Raw genomic sequence first — 18,683 nt, 5'->3', positions numbered from 1 at the left:
GCCCGCAGGGCGGCAAACGAAGGGGTATTGCCTGTTCTCCTCGAGTGGTCGGCGCGAATTCTAGAGCGCCCCGAATGCCCCGTTCCCTCGGGAAGGCCAGATTTCCCTGCGTCACCGAGTTTAGCAAACGCCCCGCAGTGCCAGCTCCCTGCTTGTTCTCAGCACCTTCCCCTCCTCACGCCCGGGAACGCCGCCGCAGCCCCCCCTCTCGCTGCCGCTCCGGGCAGACACGGCTACACAGGGAATCTGGAAACAAACTTGTTTCGCTTCAATGAAAAAAAAACAAACAACCGTCGACCACATACATTCTGGGTCCGTGTTAAGTATTCCTTTCAAGGCGAGTTCATAAATTAGCTAGAAATACATGAACTCCACACCATACAGTTCAGTAATTTTTGCACAGTTTTTCTTTATTACATAATTCCCCCTCCCTGCTCCAGAGTGTGACTTCTGGGGACAAAAGTTTCTCAACACTTATGGACTAATGGAATTCCTGAACATATACTAGTCATGTAATTAAATCATCTTCCAAAAAGTAAGACTGGAAATTAAACTAGCACTGATGAATTGCAGGTGTCCTTTTCTGTTGCTTTACATATTCTCTCAAGATAAAAACCATAATCCTAGTCTTTCAACGTGTGAGATACGACGAGGAATCAAACGAAAATATTTTCCATTTCATCAGCAGCCTTTATTTCCATGTAACTTCTTCACCAGGCTTCAACTCTCTGTGTGGAGAGAAAGAAACTAAAATCAGGATAATTTTTGCAGAATAATTACTAATAAATGTAATTAATTATTCTACAATACCTTAATTTTCAGAGTTATGTATAAATTTATCTTTCCTTGCAATCGTTGTCAGTTAAAAACCTTCTGATACTGAGAACCTTCCTCTTTTCTTTCCAAAGCTTCAATGGCTTGAGTCCTCTTAACTCCCATTCATTTAAATGGAAGCAAAAAACAGCTGATCTCCGAGGAGTTAACACACTTTTTACATAATGGGATGCAAAAGGAAAAATTCTACTTCTTTTAAATAAAAAAAAATCACTGCGTTGGTGGGAAGAGAACTAGGTGTGAAAGCAGAGGGGATTTTTGCAATATGCTGAAATACCAGCCCAACTTCACCAGCAACTGCAGTAAGGAAAGTGCTAATGTAACAGTCGGGTGGATTATGTAGTAAGCTTACTTTCTTACTCAGAACTAATTTAGGTGAGACCAGAGTAAAAAAAAAAAAATTATCTACCTGCAAACTGAAAATAACATTCCTACTATTAGTCCATGCTATGCAGCATGATCTTTTTTTTCTGTTTCGTTAACCCTATGGTCTAATACAGAATTTGGAGAACTGACATAGATGAGACAATGCATTGTTATCTAAATTCTCCTGGAGAAGTCAGCCACTAAGCCCAAAGTGTTCAGTGTATATAACCACGTCCTTCAGTGAAGGTACAGCAGTTGCCAACATAGATGTTGTATTAATTTTAAAAAACTTTATTATTTTTAAATGACACAAATTTATAATTAGTTAAAATGCATTGTGGTAATTTTAAAATTAAGACAGAAGCTTTTGATAATCCACTGAAAAGTTGAAAATTAAAATTCAAGCACTGTGTTTCCTGCTGAAGTTTCAGAGCAAGAAAATGATGGTTTCCACATTTCATGACTAAGAACTTGACAGCAGTTAATGATCCTTTCTTTAATGACTAAGATGGCTCCTAAAGCCCTGATATTCAGAGGGCATTAGTGACCTATTGTATGACCCTTCACGTATGCTTTCTGAAATTTTTAGGGCTTTCTTCCCTTTAATATTTTGACAGCATCACTGATTTTTTTTTTGTCATACTTAAAGACTCTCAAAAAAAACAGAGAAGCACTTTGCAAGGTAACTATATATATATTTAAGAGGCATCATAAAGCAGACCTTCTATATAGTAAGCTCTTGTTTCTGAAGGCAGACAGTTTTTCATCATTCCTTCTGTCCAAATAGCATCCAATCACAAATCCTAAGGGAACAAGGATGTGAACCCAGTGATCACGCACAGCTTGGGCGAAATTCACCATGACTCCTAGAAAGAAAAGTGTAACAGGTAAGAGTTATTGATAGATCCATACATGGAAACTGTTGCACACCTGGCACCTTTAATCTCACTTTCTAGGATCCTACAACACCATAATAAACACGAAGGCCATCAAACACCTCCTACAAGACACATGCTGTTCACAGACCCGTACACAGGGTTCTTAGAAATAATCCTCACTAACTCTTGGCCCTGGGAAATAGGATTTTATCCTAAAATGGAAAAGAAACAGAACATCTCTTTTAAGATATCCCCGGTGAAATAGTTCCCGTTAAATGTCCTAGAGTAATTTATCCACTAAAGTAACTCTAGCAATGCAGAAGTTTGCTGTTCTGTAAAACGCTACAAATGCATTTATAACCTCAACTCCTGCAGACAGACGCTTTACTATCTGTAACAAGGCTGAAAGATACGCTGCACATTCGGTGGGGAACTGACAGATAAGGAAGAACGGACATTTCTAAAACCCAGCGAGCCTTTTCCAACCCAACCGAAGCCTTCCAGATTAGCGTCTTGCTGCAAGCTACAAGAGACACCAAGGAAGTCATACAGCCGCGAGCTCAAAACGCCATGCTAATTACAGAGGACAGGCACCAACGGCGCCGTTTCTCTCACAGCCGCTGCGGGCCGGCGGCGCACCGAACACCCGAGCCGGTGTGGGGGAGGGAGCACGGCGGGAGGCCCTGACCTCTCCCGGCCCCTCCTCCCTCCGTCGCCCGCGATGGCGGCTCGGGCCGGCGCTCACGGTACCGACCCACGGGAGGGCCCCGCCAGCCTCCCGGCCCCGCCGGGCGCGGAGAAACGCTGCCCCCAGCCTGCCTGGGAACCCGACCGCCCCCCGCACGCCCGTGCCCGGGGGGCAAGAGCGCCATAAAGCCCCGGGACTGAGGGGCGCTCCCACTCCCCGGCCCCGCGTCCCGGCCGAAGGGGACAGGGGACAGGGCGAGGCTCCCCCGGCGCAGACGGACGCCGGTACCACGGAAACACCCCCTCGGCTGCTCCCGCCCCCCGCGCGGGCCCCAGCCGGTACCGCTCCTCGCTGCCGACGGGCCCCGCGCAGCGGCCGCACCAAGGGCAACGGGCGGCGCGAGCAGGCCGGGAGAGACCACCGGCTGCGCAGCGAGAGGGGGAGGAGGGCCCTCACCCCCGGCGGCCTCGCGGTGGTGCCGTCCGTTACCCTTCCACCTTCCCTCCTCCTCCTCCTCCCCTTCCCCGCCTCCTGCAAGATGGCGGAGGGTGCCGCACGGGGTGGAGGTGGCGGGCGCGGGCCCCGGTGGGCTTGAGGGAGGCCGGCGCGCGGGCGGCCCGCGAGGCAGGTAGCGGTAGCGGCAGCGGCGCCTCGGGGGGCAGCGCTGCGGGCCGGCCCCAGCCCTTGCTGCTTAATGCCCCTCTCCTCCCCGCGGGGAGCCGGGCTCGGCCCGGTGCTGAGGCGTGAAGCGCTCGGCTTGTCCTCGCCGAGCTCGCCCTTCTCTTCCTCATCTTCCTCTTTCTCCTCTTCCTCTCGGGACTGGCGTGGGCGCAGCGCTCGGTCCCTTAACGCCGGGCCCGGCCGGCGAGGTTTGCCCCATCAGGGCCGGGCCGCGGTCGCGGCGGCGGCGCCCGGCAGGGCGCTGGAGCCGCCGCGCGGAGCCCCCGGCCCGCCTCGGGCAGTCGCTGGGCTTGAGGGGCCACAGCCCTGGATGCGCCATGTCCCGGTGGCCCCGCACGCCCCCGGGGGGAGCCGCTGTTAACGGCACGGCTCCTAGTGAGCCTTTTTTTTTTTTTTTATTCCTTGTTAAAAAAACCCTCTTTCTAATAACAAAAGACCTACAACGATCAAAAGTTACTATCTGAGACTTAATTGATATCCGGTAGCTGTATTGAACAATATTCATGCATGTTATCCTGTGTATTCTCAGAAATGTATGAAGTTAGATCTAAATAAATAGACTTTTCTCTTGGTTTAGTCAATGAAATATTTTCTTCCCCCGTTCAGATTAGTTCTTTTGGAGATTATACAGTTGGAGAGGAAAATGACATCGATTATCAAGTTAACTACGCTTTCAGGGGTGCAGGAGGAATCTGCCCTTTGCTATCTGTTACAAGTAGATGAATTTCGTTTTCTTTTGGACTGTGGCTGGGATGAAAACTTTTCTATGGATATTATTGATTCTCTGAGGAAGTAAGTACTTCAGTTCATACACTTCTTTTTTTTAATAGGTCTTGTCCTTTTCTGAAAGTTTTCAAAATATCATGTAATGGTATGTGTATGGTGATGTTAAATACAAAACTGTTCTTTTGTTGTTGTTGTTTGAAGTATGTTTTATGTGAAGGGGAATTATGCTGCTGAAACATTTTCAGTAAAAGCTTGGGTTTTTTCTTGTGAGTCTACTGAGTTACTTCTTTTAACTGTAATTCTCAAACTGTTCTGTGTTTGTTTTGGCTTGGTTGTTTTGTTTTTTTCATAAACATCACACAGAGAACAGTTTATGGAAGACTGACCTTGGCTCTAAACTAATTTAGAATGGTTAACTAAGTTTTAAATGAAAGAATCCTTAGTGTATGTAGGCAGAATACAAAGTGGTTCAACTCTAGCCTCTTGTTTCAAGTTGAATAGACTGTCAGTCAGGAAGACAGCTTCTGTTAGTTATCCCAGCGCTGTAAAGAAATAAACCTGTCTAGACTTTAATACTGAACTTCTGCATTGATAGTATTTTTGGCCCCTCAGTTAATGTACTTTCTGGTGTCCAAGTATATATTAAGGTCTTTTTAAGCAAGAATTTGATGTGAAACTTAAGTCTTCCAGACCTTGAAATTATATTTTCAGAAGTCACTTGCATTTTAAAGTACTCGAAGATTTGGAAATAGCTGTAATTTTTAGTTATGATTTTTAAAACTTTGTTCTAAAGCTGGAAGGATTTAAGTTTTCTTGTTTGGCATTCAGACTGTGTATGTGTTCTCAAAGTAGCCATAATAGGGAGTATCTTAACACCATACAGAACTCTTTTCACCAACTTCTGTTGTCCCTCTTTTTGTAGACACGTACACCAGGTTGATGCTGTTCTTCTTTCTCATCCTGACCCTCTACACCTTGGTGCTCTTCCATATGCAGTTGGAAAAATGGGGTTGAATTGTGCAATTTATGCAACTATTCCTGTATATAAAATGGGACAGATGTTTATGTATGATCTCTACCAGGTATACTTAAGTTGATACTGTCATACACAACACCTTTGATATGGTAGAGTGCTCACGTTCTTGAATGCTCTATACTTCTTATTTGTTTTAGTCCCGCCATAATACTGAAGATTTCACACTCTTTACATTGGATGATGTAGATGCAGCCTTTGATAAGATACAACAGCTGAAGTTTTCTCAGATTGTGAACTTGAAAGGTAAAGTTGTCACTGAAGTTTCAATAAATGACTTTTAGTGAAAGGCAGCAGAGTCATTAAGAGTTAAAGTAACTTTTCTTTTTCAAGGGAGTAAGTTTTGAAATGTTCATTTTGCAGGGCTGATTTCAGTAGCAGTGTGTGTCAGTCTGTATCAGCTGAGTGTTTGCCTCAGTAATTGTATGTGGAAATGGGTAGAATTTCCACTTAACAAGGAGGAGGTCATGCCAAAGCATATTTAGAGATTTGTTTCTCTTTTGTGTTTTTGTAACTTTTCTTGGAATTAGCACATGTCTCAAAAGCATTTACTCGTGCCTAGTGGTAGATACCTCAGAACTCTTCAGTAACCCGTAACAGAAAGGAAAGCTTTCTAGAGAATGTATAGGTTGCAGAGATTAAGTCACAGCATTTGGATGATTTAATGAGGTCTTCACTGACTCTGAATGATAATTAGTGTAGCTTATTGCTAAGAGCTGTGCAGCTTTTCACTCTTGTTGAATTTAAAGATCAGAATGAAATGGAAACCATGTTGTTGAACAAAGACACGTACAAGCTGACCACCAGCAGCTTGTCTCTGAGATGCAGTATGTCCCAGTTCCTGAATGCTGCTTGCCAAAATACTTGCCCTGTAATTTGGAAAACAGAAATGGAATGCCATCCTTGAAAGTCTGCTGACCCTTTTTCAAAATATTTGTAGCAAGGCTGTGTCCATGCTGCTAACTTTTCCATCCTAAAAGTAATTTTAGTGAACAGCTTTTTTAAAACACCCTACTTTTTTCATATTTAATGGAAGTGACTCAGAAAGACTCAATGGATGCATCCATCCAATAATATATGTTTTAATTATTATTAAAGCTGTGCACTTCTGTTCAAGTTGGTGGAATGCAGTGAAGTCAGTGAGTAATGGTCATGGGATGGTGTAGTTTTACTCTGACAAAGATATGGGCTAGCACCAGTGATGAGGAGCAACAGTGCATTATTTAAAAAAAAAAAAAAAGCATCAGGTGCTGAAAAGATTAGTCATCCCTGACTGCAGCATGTGAACACCTTTCCTGGTATTGTTTGACTTGCATGTTTGTCATTCTGGAAAACTTCCAGTTTGTGTAATTTATATGTGTGTTTTAAGTACCTAGACAGTGACTGATATATGAAACATTTTGTGTTGCCCCAGGGAGGAGTCTGCCTTTCACCAGTGTACTTGCTTGCATGCAATATGTTTGTTATATCATTTATTGTTGTTTAGGTCTATAGTTACAGCAGCTCTGCAGTGCCTCTGAATACTGGTGGGTGGTGGAGGGAAGAAGTGATCTTCACTTTAGTTTCTTTTTCTGGAGGCAAAATAGAAGTGAATTGCAAAAAAATTTTGAAGTTAGTGGTTAGATGGGTTAGTTATGTTACTGATTTTTCATACTTCATTTGACTTTTTTCCCCAGTAATAATTTCGGCATTCAGCTGTTTAAAATTACTCTCTCTCTTATTCAGAGTAATGGATTTTAATACATGTAATGTACCTAAAATACTGAAAACTTTTGTAGGCAAAGGACATGGTTTGTCAATCACACCATTGCCAGCTGGCCACATGATAGGAGGCACAATTTGGAAGATTGTCAAGGATGGAGAGGAAGAAATTGTTTATGCAGTTGATTTCAACCACAAGAGGGAGATGTAAGTTCGACATAGCAATACATATTTCTTAGATGTTGTGTTAGGTATACATTTTTTAGTGTGTGATAAACAGGTATGGTAGTAGTATTGCCTTTCCAGCTCTAAGATGACCAATAATTTCACTTGCATTCAGATTAATCAATTTGAAACAAGCATTAGCTCTGGGTTTCTTCATTCCACTCAGTTTTATTTATTTCTAAGTTTGAAGCAGGAAACATTCAGCTACTGAGGAGTTTGATTTCTGTACATGCAAACATCTGGAAGCTAGCTGTCTTATTTTTTCTCATAAAATAGAAATGCAAAAAGTGAGATTTTGCCTTTTTTCCACAGCCATCTGAATGGATGTTCCTTGGAAATGTTGAGCAGGCCTTCATTGCTTATTACAGATTCATTTAATGCTACTTACGTACAACCCAGGAGGAAGCAAAGAGATGAACAGCTACTAAGTATGTATTCTGTTTGGGCTTGAAAATAGCAGTAATGTGATTTATTAGCCACTGTAAATTGTTTTTATATGAGAAATTCATAACTATCCAAACTAAGAACCTTTATTAAAATGTAACAAATTTTGAATTACTCTTTTCTGGTGGTACTGATCCTGTGGGTTAAACGTTTTCCTGAACGCAATGAACCTTATTTGAAAAAAGTGTATTTTACCCAGTATCAATTAATCTCTTAAGGGATTTTTAAATTACCTTCCTCAGCACATTCTTTTTTAAACTCCATTTTACTGGGGTTTTTTTGTTTGTTTTTTTATAAAGAAAGAAAAAGTAGTATCAAGGCAGTGAGATCTTCAGAGCTACCAAGAAAACTCCAGCTTCCTTTAATTTTGGTGGAAATGTGGTTTTGGATCTCTTTTGAATTTTGATTTATTTCTGTGTTCAATTTGCTTTTAATTATGATTGCTAGTGTGATATAACAAACAAAAAAAGCCAAGCTACAAACATTCTAATTTTGGTTCAAAGTGTAAGTGGGTTTTTAATGTTTTTAATTCTTCTTAGCTAATGTTTTGGAGACATTACGAGGTGATGGAAACGTATTAATAGCCGTGGATACAGCAGGCAGAGTTCTGGAACTTGCTCAACTTCTTGATCAGATCTGGAGAACGAAAGATGCAGGATTAGGAGTCTACTCTCTAGCACTTTTGAATAACGTCAGCTACAATGTAGTGGAGTTCTCCAAATCACAGGTTTGTTTTGATTTTTAAAATGCAGTTATGAAGAGGGTAATGGAATGTATGCAAAAGCATTTTGTTTTTCTTTTTAACAGTAAAAAATGGCTAAATACTGGGTGTTGTCCTTATTCTATAGTGCATGTTTGTGTCTCAGATCTTTTGATTAAGTAACACAGAGTCCAGTCATGGCTATTGGCATGTTTCTTGATGCTCATTTCTGTTGTTATCACAAGACTTATTAGCATAGTTTATAGCTGTTAAAAAAGAAGACATAAAGTACTTGTTTCCGTGTTGTTTATGCTCAGCATTATTTCTACACTTGCTGAGAAACATCGGTGTAATCACGTGCATATTGCGTGCTGCACGTCATATCAGGTTTGTACATTATTGTAGAACTTGTATTCTTATAGGTAACTTTTTGTTAATGCATATTTTAGGTTGAATGGATGAGCGACAAGTTGATGAGGTGCTTTGAAGACAAGAGAAACAATCCTTTTCAGTTCCGCCATCTCTCCTTATGTCATAGTCTGTCTGATCTGGCTCGAGTGCCTAGTCCAAAAGTGGTTCTTGCCAGTCAACCTGACCTAGAGTGTGGGTTTTCTAGAGATCTTTTCATTCAGTGGTGCCAGGATTCCAAAAACTCTATAATTTTAACTTACCGCACTACACCTGGAACACTAGCACGATTCCTGATTGATAATCCTTCTGAAAAAGTTATAGATATTGAGGTAAGAGCTCTCTGTATATCTCAAAGTTTTTTTATTGTGGGTCATCTGTGGGAATATGAGCAAAACAGAACTTAGTTTCCTTTTTGATCTACTGAAAATGCTTCTAGTGGCAGAGGGAAATCTGAAATCAGTGTGTTGCATGTTTAACCAATTGTGGATAAACTTACATAAAAATAGGTCTCATATTGGGAACGGCAAAATGCTCTTTGGTGGTGTGGCAAAGTTCATATTCTATAGAGATGAGCGTGAAGTTGCTTTTAAATATTTATTTTTAGACAACACTTTGTGGTTTTGTTAGAAGAAATTCTGCTTGCAGTTGATGTACAGATCACAATATATGATGGATTATTCTTGCTGGAAAATACTCTGGTTTTGGATGAGGGAAGAATCAAGTCAAATTAGTATAGTATGTCCCACCAGAATTAGAAAGATAAGTGAAAGTTAAGAATTATAACACAATTTATTATTCATGTTTTCAAATTGTTTTCAATAATTTATATACCTGTGTCTACTTCTCTCGTAAACATTGCTAGCTTGTGGGAGACCCCTGTGTTTGCAGTGATAATTTCAATCCTGATGATGCAGCCTTAGTTTAGTTTTAGATTGGATTGGGAGCATTGAATTACACTATTAGACTGTTACTAGAATTCAGTATTATTTAGTGTGACCTATACTCTAATTTGATTTTCAGAAAACAAGAAACAGAACTTACCATTGTTTTGCCTGCTAGTATGACTTTGCCAGGTTCTTCTGGTTTGACATTAGTGACACAAAAATTATAAAAAACACTGCTCATCTCAGAATATTTGCATTCACGTATTAGATATTTTGTGAAGATGTTTCAAGAAATTTTTGTAAAGCTATTTGATTTTAATACTTTTAGAAATGCTTTTCTGTTAAAGTAGACTCTACTAATTGATTACATTGTCATGATGTTGCCATGCCAAGGTGCCACATGTTTGCATAATCTTGTCTTGTATGTGACATACAAGTTGTACTTGCACTTGGTACTTAAATAGAAATATTCTAGCCAGCAGTGTGTAGGAAAAGTAGTAAAATCATGTCAGCTACTCACAATATTAATTTTAATTTTGTCTGCAGTTGAGAAAACGTGTCAAGTTGGAAGGAAAAGAGCTTGAAGAATACCTAGAAAAGGAGAAACTGAAGAAAGAAGCAGCGAAGAAGTTAGAACAGTCTAAAGAGTAAGTATATTGGCTGTTCTTGCATTCTTCTGTTATGGTCAGAGTTGAGACTTCATTCTGCTGCTTCAACCATTTAGAGGGATAAATGAAAATCATAGTGCTGGTAGACTTGTATGAGGGCACTGAGGAATTGGGAGTGGTTGTCTTTTAATCTTCTTGTTATTATAGATCTGTTTCATCTGCTGTTTGACTGCGAGCTCTTTCTCAGATACCTAAACTGCCTTTGTCCTTGGTTAGTGTTATGTCAACTGTTATTTTCCAGTCAGTGTGTTTAGGTAATATTAAATCTGAAGGAAAAAAGGAAGTGCTAGTTTTTTTGGAACGTCATTTCAGGGCAGATATCGATTCCAGTGATGAGAGTGATGCTGAAGAGGATATTGATCAGCCAACTGTACATAAGACCAAACACGATTTGATGATGAAAGGTGAAGGTAGCCGGAAAGGAAGCTTCTTCAAACAGGCAAAGAAATCTTACCCAATGTTTCCAGCCCCTGAAGAAAGAATTAAATGGGATGAATATGGCGAGATTATCAAGTATGTGGTGGTAATGCATGCTAACATATAGTAGCTATGAAATAATTCAAAACCAGAAGTAATAAAAAAAAAAAAAATCATAATTTTGTACTCTTCCAACCACAGTAACTTTTGAACAGTTAGGACAGTTTGCGTTAAGTCTCACAGGAAGCTTATGATAGGATTGAAGCTGCAGAGTGCTGATCCTTGGCCTGTGTTCACATGTTCACACCTCTTAGGATGTGCTTCCACTCCAGGCTTTTTTTTTTTTTAAAAACTTGTAAGATTTAATTGATTTTTTTAACCTGACTTTTTTCCTGCTTTAAATTACACATAATTTTGATAAATTTATGATGAGGGGGAAGAACATTGTTCAGCCTAGAAAAATCTAGTGATACTTGTCTTATTTGTGTAAGGAATACTGCTAGGAATCATTAATTTGCTAGTATTTCCCAAGATATCTTTGTTAAGATAGGAAGGTGATAACTTCCAAATGACTTCTGTTCAAATATGGAAATATTGAAGGCAAGTGTAATAAAATTGTTGGCAATAACAATTATAAAACATCTCAGTGGTAATCAGCATTGTTTGTTTTTATATTATGTAGTGCTTTGGTTTTAGTGTAAGACTACTAAAAGCAAAATGCCTTTCATTCTTTAGACCTGAGGATTTTCTAGTTCCAGAACTTCAAGCAACAGAAGAAGAAAAAAGCAAATTAGAATCTGGTTTGACAAATGGAGAAGAGCCTATGGACCAGGATTTGTCGGATGTTCCTACCAAATGTATTTCTGCAACAGAATCCATGGAAATTAAGTAAGTGGCTTTGTTGTTCTTGTCAGTTCTGCTAAAATGGTGGCATGGGTATGGTTCAAATTGGATAAAAGGCTAGCTTGGAAGTGAGAAAGTGGAAAAGGGCTTGCTTTTTAGTTTTTTTCCCCAAAGTTATCTAAGTTAGTTTTTTGCTAGTCTTTCTGGGAGCATAGTACAGAGTCTTACAGTTCCTCACTGTCTTAAGAACTTTGCAGTTTGTTCCCTGTCTGATGGGAGACAAGTGAAGGAGGAAGAACAAATGATACAATAGTATGTTAGCGTAGATACTCAAGCGTATATATATGTATTTTGTTAAAAGAAGAACTTGCTCAAACATGCTTATCTCATGTTTTGGATAACTATGTAAGTGAATGTTGGGAATTTATGGTGTTAAGTACACATACATGCTGATATTTGGCAGGTCTGTATTTTACTGATCCATAATATATATTGTGCTGACAGCTTTTGCTGATGTAAAATAATTTCAAAATATCTTCCATTTTTAAATGAAATATTTTGGAGCACTCAAAGGTTTAATCTTTTAAACTAAAAAAATGTTATTCTTGGGGTTTTTAATTCAAACTAGAGCCAGAGTTACATACATTGACTATGAAGGACGCTCAGATGGGGACTCAATTAAAAAAATTATTAACCAAATGAAACCAAGACAACTGATCATTGTCCACGGACCACCTGAGGCCAGTCAGGACCTTGCAGAATGTTGCAGAGCTTTTGGTGGAAAAGATATTAAAGTTTACATGCCAAAACTGCATGAAACTGTAGATGCAACCAGTGAAACTCACATTTACCAGGTAAGGTACTGGAATTTCTTAGTTGTGTAACTACTGTGAACTGTAGTAGAGCTGTATTGGCAGACTCTAATTTGGCCCTCCGTCCTTTGGGAGAGGCGAGATGGTATTACCTATGTGTACACTTGGTTTTGTGTGATCAAGACATTAGTAGCATTTTTCTGTCTTCTAGGTAAGCATTCTCCTTATACTTACTATTCAGAAGAAGTGTTTAAGAGCTTAAACGTGAGATCAGTGCGTTATTACCTGTAGTGCAAAAGGCGAGGTTCATGTCCATGGGAACATCAATTTACTTAAGTCTAAATAGCTTTATAATGCCTATATTTAGAGTACCACTGTACAGTACTTGTAATTCAGGATTCTTTCTGGAATCTGAAGGGGAGCCTTAGAAAGCAAAGATAAAAGTCCTTTGTGCCTAAATCATACTTAAGAATGAACATGTAAAGTTAGGAGCAAGTTAATGTTATCAATAAATAAATAAGACACACTTGAAGCCCCAAAAAAGTTAATGTGATGGTTCTTGGAAAGTAAGGTTATAATACGTGTTGTGATATGCAATATGTGTTGCTATATTGCATTTAATTTTCACGGTTAAGCTCTAAATAAGTAAACTTGGATAATTTGTCTGAAGTATGTGAAAATTGTGTATGGTCCCAATTCAACTTTTGAAGTTGTTTAGAGGAAAGTCTCTCACATGCACTTTAGGATTAGTCCTTTATTGCTTCTGTACTTTTAAAGTTAATAGAAAAACATCAGTAGAATTGTTGAAAGAGGTATTTCTGCTTCTTTCCAGAGAAGAATCTGTTGCCCTGTAGCAAGTGCAAAGTTCCAGTTATTCAAAATTATCCCATTCTGACGGTTTTAAAACAGCAGTGTTTTCTGTGTTTGGTTTGTTGGTTGTTGTTGTTTTGTTGTGTGGGTTTTTTGGTTTTTTTTAAAGCTATGAGGATTGCTAGTGTGCAAGAAGTGACAGGATTGTGGGTTTTTTTCACAAAATATTTATCTGAATAAAATTGTAATTGTCTCATATTTAGTATCAATTTTTTATATATATAAAGGGGAAATTCAATCTTCTGCATAGCTTTAGTTTGCTTTTCTGTTTGAAGCTTTCTGGGCAGATGAAGTACACTGGAGACATTGAATTAGAAAATAATGGATATGAGTGGGGCATCAGAATCCCAGTGTCTTTTCAGTGAACTGTGTTGCAGATGGATAGATAGTTGCAGTATTCTTCGTGCAGTTGCAGCCTTGATTCTGCTATGGGGATGATGCACAATCTCATGTGGATAACAGTCTTTCAGAGTAGGGCTTTATTTAGTGGGTTAAGGTCCTGGAATGCACCAGAGGAATCAGTGTAAGGTAATGTTTTGGTCACTTTAAAATGTGATATTTACAACATCCCATCTTACAATAATATATTAATTATAATTTTTTTGGGAGGGTTGAAATTTGGAACTGCTGTCCAGTAATCTAAATGTATCTATAGAAAATTTCCTTAGAATTACTAAGGCCAACTGAGGAACTTCTTGGCTGCAAAAAAAGTTTCTGGTGTTTTAAAAGGAATTGATTGCACTTGCTGTAAGTTTAACTCAAGTTTGCAGTTGTATAGGTGGTTCTTTTATTTTAACCAAGACAAAAAAGGTATTGATCTCTGCTGCTTTTTACGTTGAGTAGTGATGTGAGGGTTATAAAAATTATATTTTAAAAGTATAGAACATACTGCTCTGGTGATACCAATTCTCTTCTTTCCCTCCCCAAAAGAGTGTGAATCAAACCTATGTGGAGAGACAGTGAAAGGAAGACTGCTAATTTTTAAAGCTTGAAGTGAGAACTCTCTGTGTTTTCCATCAAACTAACAGCACTATTATTTTTGTGCAACCCAGGTCAGGTTAAAAGATTCTCTTGTTAGCTCCCTTCAGTTCTGTAAAGCCAAGGATGCTGAGTTGGCTTGGATAGATGGTGTTCTGGACATGCGGGTTTCGAAAGTGGATACTGGAGTTATTTTGGAAGAGGGAGAGCTGAGGGAAGATGAAGACTTAGAGATGCAAGTAGATATGCCTTCTTCAGACTCTAGTGTCATTGCACAACAGAAGGCCATGAAAAGCCTCTTCGGTGATGATGACAAGGAGATGTGTGAGGAGAGTGAGATCATTCCTACTTTGGAACCTCTGCCACCTCATGAGGTACAGAAATTATGCTGATCTGGACTTCGAAGAGCTCTGTATTTATTTGTCTTTTTTGAGTGCTTAGAGGTTGATACTGTGATCTTATTCAAATGAAAGCCTAACTGAAAGTGGATTTTCATGTTTGGTTTTCTCTTTGTTAAACCTGGTACTGTTCTTTGTTCAGATTTTATGCTTTTCAGCAAGGATGATCTCTTGCATACGCTAACAGTGCCTAGCATACAGTACCATCTATTTATGAAGATAAGATTTTTAATTAGCATGTTTCATATTTGTAGTTTGTACTTGCAGATTGGGAAATTAATTGGCGTTTAGTCACTCTTGGAGTTTATTAACCTTTTGTTGATGCTATGGAAAATACTTCATATACTGGAGATACAGATCTTTGAAATTCATATGTCTGCTTCTATAGTAATGATTTGAGAGTTCATTAAATCTTTTCTAGAAATTTATCTTTACTCTTAAATTAAAATATTTTGCACGTGAGTAGATATTATTTTATCTTTTCATTGAATGATTACAATGCCTTCTAATCCTGGAATTGCTTTTTAAGATACTCTTGCACAGTCCTGAATATAGCCTGTTCTAGGAGTTAGATAAATGTGGAGACAACTCTAAAGCATGTTCAGATTCATGACAACTGTCATAGAAGTATTTAATCTGATCAGCAGTACAGTTTACTGCAGCTCTGTCCCTGGCATAACATGGCTTGGAAGAGGGACCTTCAATGTCAGCTTTCCATTTGTCTTCAATATGTGAGCAAAGACAGAAACTTTTCCTTTACTTGATGGATAACTTCTAAGGCTTTTCTATCCTGGAAGTGTCTTGCTGCAGGTGAACAGAAATAGAACCAATCTTCTCACTTACAGTCCTGTAGTCTAGGCTACACTGCTGCCAACACAATGATAAGGAGATCTTTGGAAAAATGGAAGGTATTAAGTAGCAGAAGTATTAAAATTGTGTGTATTGTTTAAAGGTTCTTGGACATCAGTCTGTGTTTATGAATGAGCCAAGACTGTCTGACTTCAAGCAAGTTCTCCTGCGAGAAGGAATACAAGCAGAATTTGTAGGAGGAGTGCTTGTGTGCAACAATCTGGTGGCTGTTCGCAGGGTAGGTGTTCTGTGTCTTAAACATTTTGGTAAATAATATTCTGAATGAAAATTAAGTTTCTCATTGGTGTAAAGATAATAAATTGAAACATGTCTTTTGTTTCAGACTGAAACGGGGCGCATTGGATTGGAAGGTTGTCTCTGTCAGGACTTCTATAGGATAAGAGACCTTTTATATGAGCAATATGCTATTGTCTAAGGAAAGTGCTGCAAAGATGTTTTTACTTGAACTTTTAAAGACAGTGGGGATTTCTCCCAATTTTGACTTTTTGTAGTTTTCTAATTTATATGGGGGAAACCTAATTCATAAAGAATAATTAACTATCCTGAACATGTAAATAACTGCTACTGTCATTCTTCATAAATCTGTTGGTACATTCCATGTTGTTGATTTTCAGACTGTTATGACTTGCTGTCTCCCACATAACACATTATAAATGACTTTATGACTGTGAACCCTTCTCAGGAAGGGTTCAGTTTGTCAGGGTGTGTTTTGATTTCACAGATTCCCTGCCAAAGAGTACAAAATATATAAAAGTCATTCTTCTGTTCTAAAACAAGATTAGATAGGGAACTGTGGTTTTCTTTAGTTTTGTTTTTTGGGTTCTGTGTGGTTGGTTTTGGTTTTTTTTTTCCTTTTTTTTTGTGGGTTTTTTTTTTTTTTTTTTAGTAACTTTGAGGGGACAGTCTTGAGATTGTGGGCGTTTCTTGTTTGTTTGGGTTTTTTTGGTTGGTTGGTTTTTGGTTGGTTTTTTTTATTTAAATTGAGGTTAGTTAAAGTATATTTTTAATAGCCCATGTTAAAAGCTAGACTACCTAAACTTTCCCCCAGTGTTAATCTGGCTACATCTTAACATATCTGCTCCATTTTACTGATTTGTTCCAGAACAGCATTTCATATTCTATATAAAGTATTAATCTGCAGGATCAAAAAATTACTTTGGAAAGGTACTCTAAGAAGACTGGATAATATTGTCAGGCAGTTTAAAATCCAGTAATCGTCTGCTTCAGATTAACTTCTGTACAAACTTACAGGATTTGTAACTTCTAGCTTTTGCAAAATTATGCCAACTATAAAATCTTTTCTGAGTTCTGATTTTAATACTTTCAAAGTACTTTATCCATCCACTGCTGTTTGTTCAGAATGCCATGAGCCAAGTTCAGGAAGATCCTTTATCTTGAAATCTGAGCTCATGTGATGTATTTAATGCTTTTGTGCCATATTTCATTCTAGTTGCATGTTTTGTGCCAGTTTTTCATTCTAGTTGACAGTGGGACTTACTGTAGCTGCTGATGCTAGGAATTGACCTTACTTTTTAGGTGAACCTGAGCACAGTTTTGGGCGCCTTAATTTCTCAGAAATTAACTTATGCAAACAAATGGCCTCTCAAGTTTATTTAATCCTTTTTTTTCCCCTGTCCACATATGAACCACCAGCCTTGGCAGTGGAGGGTTGCTTGCTTGTTTTTACATACAACAGCAATGTAATATGTGCTTTCTGTGTGTATGTTTAAATAAAACCTTTTGAAAAAGTGGCAAAAAATAGCCCTGTGGGCTATCAATGGAAAGGTAATTTACTTTACAATTCATTCTTGACAATTAGTTTTCTATTTGATCTACAGACTATTTACTCTGTTTAAAATAGTAACTCAAAACTGAAGACTGTGTTAAAAAAAAAACAAAAACCAAAACAAACCAAAGCCACAGGAAAAAAAACCCCAAACCCAAACTGCTAGAACTATATATATTAAAAATGTAAAAAACTTTAAAATTTAATGGTGAGTGAGAATGTATTTTGTTACACAAAGAAAATCTTGGCTAGGAATGGCTGAATGGCTCAATGTGTTGGGTTTTTTTGGTGGTTTTGTTTTTTTTTTTTAAGTGTAGAAAAATGTTTATTTTCCATTATATTGGCAGCCAGAACTTTGTAGAAATGCTCTGTCTTTGTAGCTGTTTTGTAGCAATGCTATGTAAATCTACATGCTACTGGATGCTTGTTGGTGAATACTGTTGTATTCCTATTGTTGCTGATACAAATGAACTTTTATAAAGTGAATTACTTTGTACATGATCATATTGGCCTTAGGACTTTTTAACTTGAGGGCTTAGGGTGGGCAGAGATCACACATGCCTGCATGGAACATACTAATAAAGAAAACACCCCTTAGAAAATCAAACTGAAAATAGTGCTGTTTTTAAGAAAGGAATAAAGACAAGACAGTGTGATCATGAACCTTTCTATCAGTTTTGTTTGGCGCTTTTAACCTACCGATTCAAATTCGGCTAAGTTTAACAAAAGTTTGGTGTTATCATTCACTAAATTCCTCTACCTTCTGGTAAGAGGAGAACCCCAAATTAGTGCCATCACTAAGGAAAAGGCTCAAGTATGAGCAAAACAGCTAACTTCTTTTTTTAGTCTATTCAGCATGTGTGGCTTGAAATCAGACCTAGAAAGCTGATATGCAAGGCGATAGTAGTCATCTGAGTGCTGGGACTGGGGAAAGCTGGGCTTGTGGACAATTCTGGCGGTGAGAGGGATGCAGGGGAATACAGGAAGTCTGTAGTAAACATACCATACGCTGCAGCTGCGTTGTGGGGCAGGTGTGCTCCTTGGCTATGCATTCATTACTTGCAAGCAGTGTGGAACTGAAGCAAATTCCCATGAATTTTGCCTAGTCTGCTATCAGTTCTCTGATATATTATTATTGTTCTTCTCTTTTTGTTTGTTTTGTTCTTAACTGTGATTTGCTTTCAACAATAATTGAACTTCTCTGTGTAATTTTCAGAGTTACTAATCTGGTTCTTGTTTGTATCTGAAAGGAAAGATTCATTTCCCCTTACCTCCACAAATGTCAGTGCTGCCATGGACTGTAAGCTGTATTTTCTGACTTCTGCATTCTCTTCATTAGCAGTAAAAATTTGATAAGGAGTACCATTTCTTACTCTTTGCTCTATTGCTCTTAATGGCAAGCATATTAACTTCCAGTCAAACCTAGTTTTGGTGCTTAATGGCCATTTAACAATATTTCTTTGTGCGGGT

The 18,683-nt window shown here is 38.6% G+C and overlaps 2 protein-coding genes across 5 annotated transcripts; one reads left to right on the top strand and one right to left on the bottom strand.

Moving 5' to 3' along the window:
• Nucleotides 1–389: 389 nt before the first annotated feature.
• NDUFB1 (NADH:ubiquinone oxidoreductase subunit B1) lies at nt 390–3,211 on the bottom strand. Of its 2 annotated transcripts, none has more exons than XM_041119288.1 (4): nt 3,109–3,211; nt 1,922–2,066; nt 538–728; nt 390–464 (listed from the first exon to the last, which is right to left on the bottom strand). In XM_041119288.1, exons 2-3 carry the CDS (start codon nt 2,059–2,061, stop codon nt 692–694), a joined length of 177 nt encoding a protein of 58 aa, XP_040975222.1. In that variant the 5' UTR covers nt 2,062–2,066; nt 3,109–3,211; the 3' UTR covers nt 390–464; nt 538–691. The 2 variants fall into 2 exon arrangements, with proteins under 2 accessions (XP_040975222.1, XP_040975223.1); XM_041119289.1 differs by having other exon boundaries at nt 1,922–2,063; nt 3,109–3,207.
• Nucleotides 3,212–3,288: 77 nt separating this feature from the next.
• Nucleotides 3,289–17,876, top strand: CPSF2 (cleavage and polyadenylation specific factor 2). Of its 3 annotated transcripts, none has more exons than XM_029997044.2 (15): nt 3,289–3,390; nt 4,054–4,239; nt 5,096–5,255; nt 5,347–5,452; nt 6,985–7,114; nt 7,445–7,560; nt 8,116–8,303; nt 8,726–9,016; nt 10,118–10,218; nt 10,552–10,752; nt 11,392–11,544; nt 12,128–12,353; nt 14,234–14,533; nt 15,510–15,644; nt 15,750–17,876. In XM_029997044.2, the coding sequence occupies exons 2-15, from the start codon at nt 4,091–4,093 to the stop codon at nt 15,840–15,842; spliced, it is 2,349 nt and encodes a 782-aa protein (XP_029852904.1). In that variant the 5' UTR covers nt 3,289–3,390; nt 4,054–4,090; the 3' UTR covers nt 15,843–17,876. The 3 variants fall into 3 exon arrangements, with proteins under 3 accessions (XP_029852904.1, XP_029852898.1, XP_040975213.1); XM_029997038.2 differs by having other exon boundaries at nt 3,294–3,394; XM_041119279.1 differs by lacking the exon at nt 3,289–3,390 and having other exon boundaries at nt 3,433–4,239.
• Nucleotides 17,877–18,683: the final 807 nt, after the last annotated feature.

The sequence above is a fragment of the Aquila chrysaetos genome, chromosome 2 (genome assembly GCF_900496995.4).
Source record: "Aquila chrysaetos chrysaetos chromosome 2, bAquChr1.4, whole genome shotgun sequence".
Classification (NCBI taxonomy): Eukaryota; Metazoa; Chordata; class Aves; order Accipitriformes; family Accipitridae; genus Aquila; species Aquila chrysaetos.
The sequence above is the reverse complement of the archived record's forward strand: the minus strand, read 5'-3'. Positions and strand labels throughout refer to the sequence as shown.

Bases quoted from the DNA above. Each gene is read 5' to 3' on its own strand.
- CPSF2 (XM_041119279.1), top strand. From the start codon at position 4,028: ATGAAATATTTTCTTCCCCCGTTCAGATTAGTTCTTTTGGAGATTATA. The intron at 7,561-8,115 runs GTATGTATTCTG...AATTCTTCTTAG, and splicing joins AAGAGATGAACAGCTACTAA to CTAATGTTTTGGAGACATTA. The intron at 10,219-10,551 runs GTAAGTATATTG...ACGTCATTTCAG, and splicing joins AAGTTAGAACAGTCTAAAGA to GGCAGATATCGATTCCAGTG.
- NDUFB1 (XM_041119288.1), bottom strand. From the start codon at position 2,061: ATGGTGAATTTCGCCCAAGCTGTGCGTGATCACTGGGTTCACATCCTT. The intron at 729-1,921 runs GTCTGCTTTATG...CTCTCCACACAG, and splicing joins AAGAGCTTACTATATAGAAG to AGAGTTGAAGCCTGGTGAAG.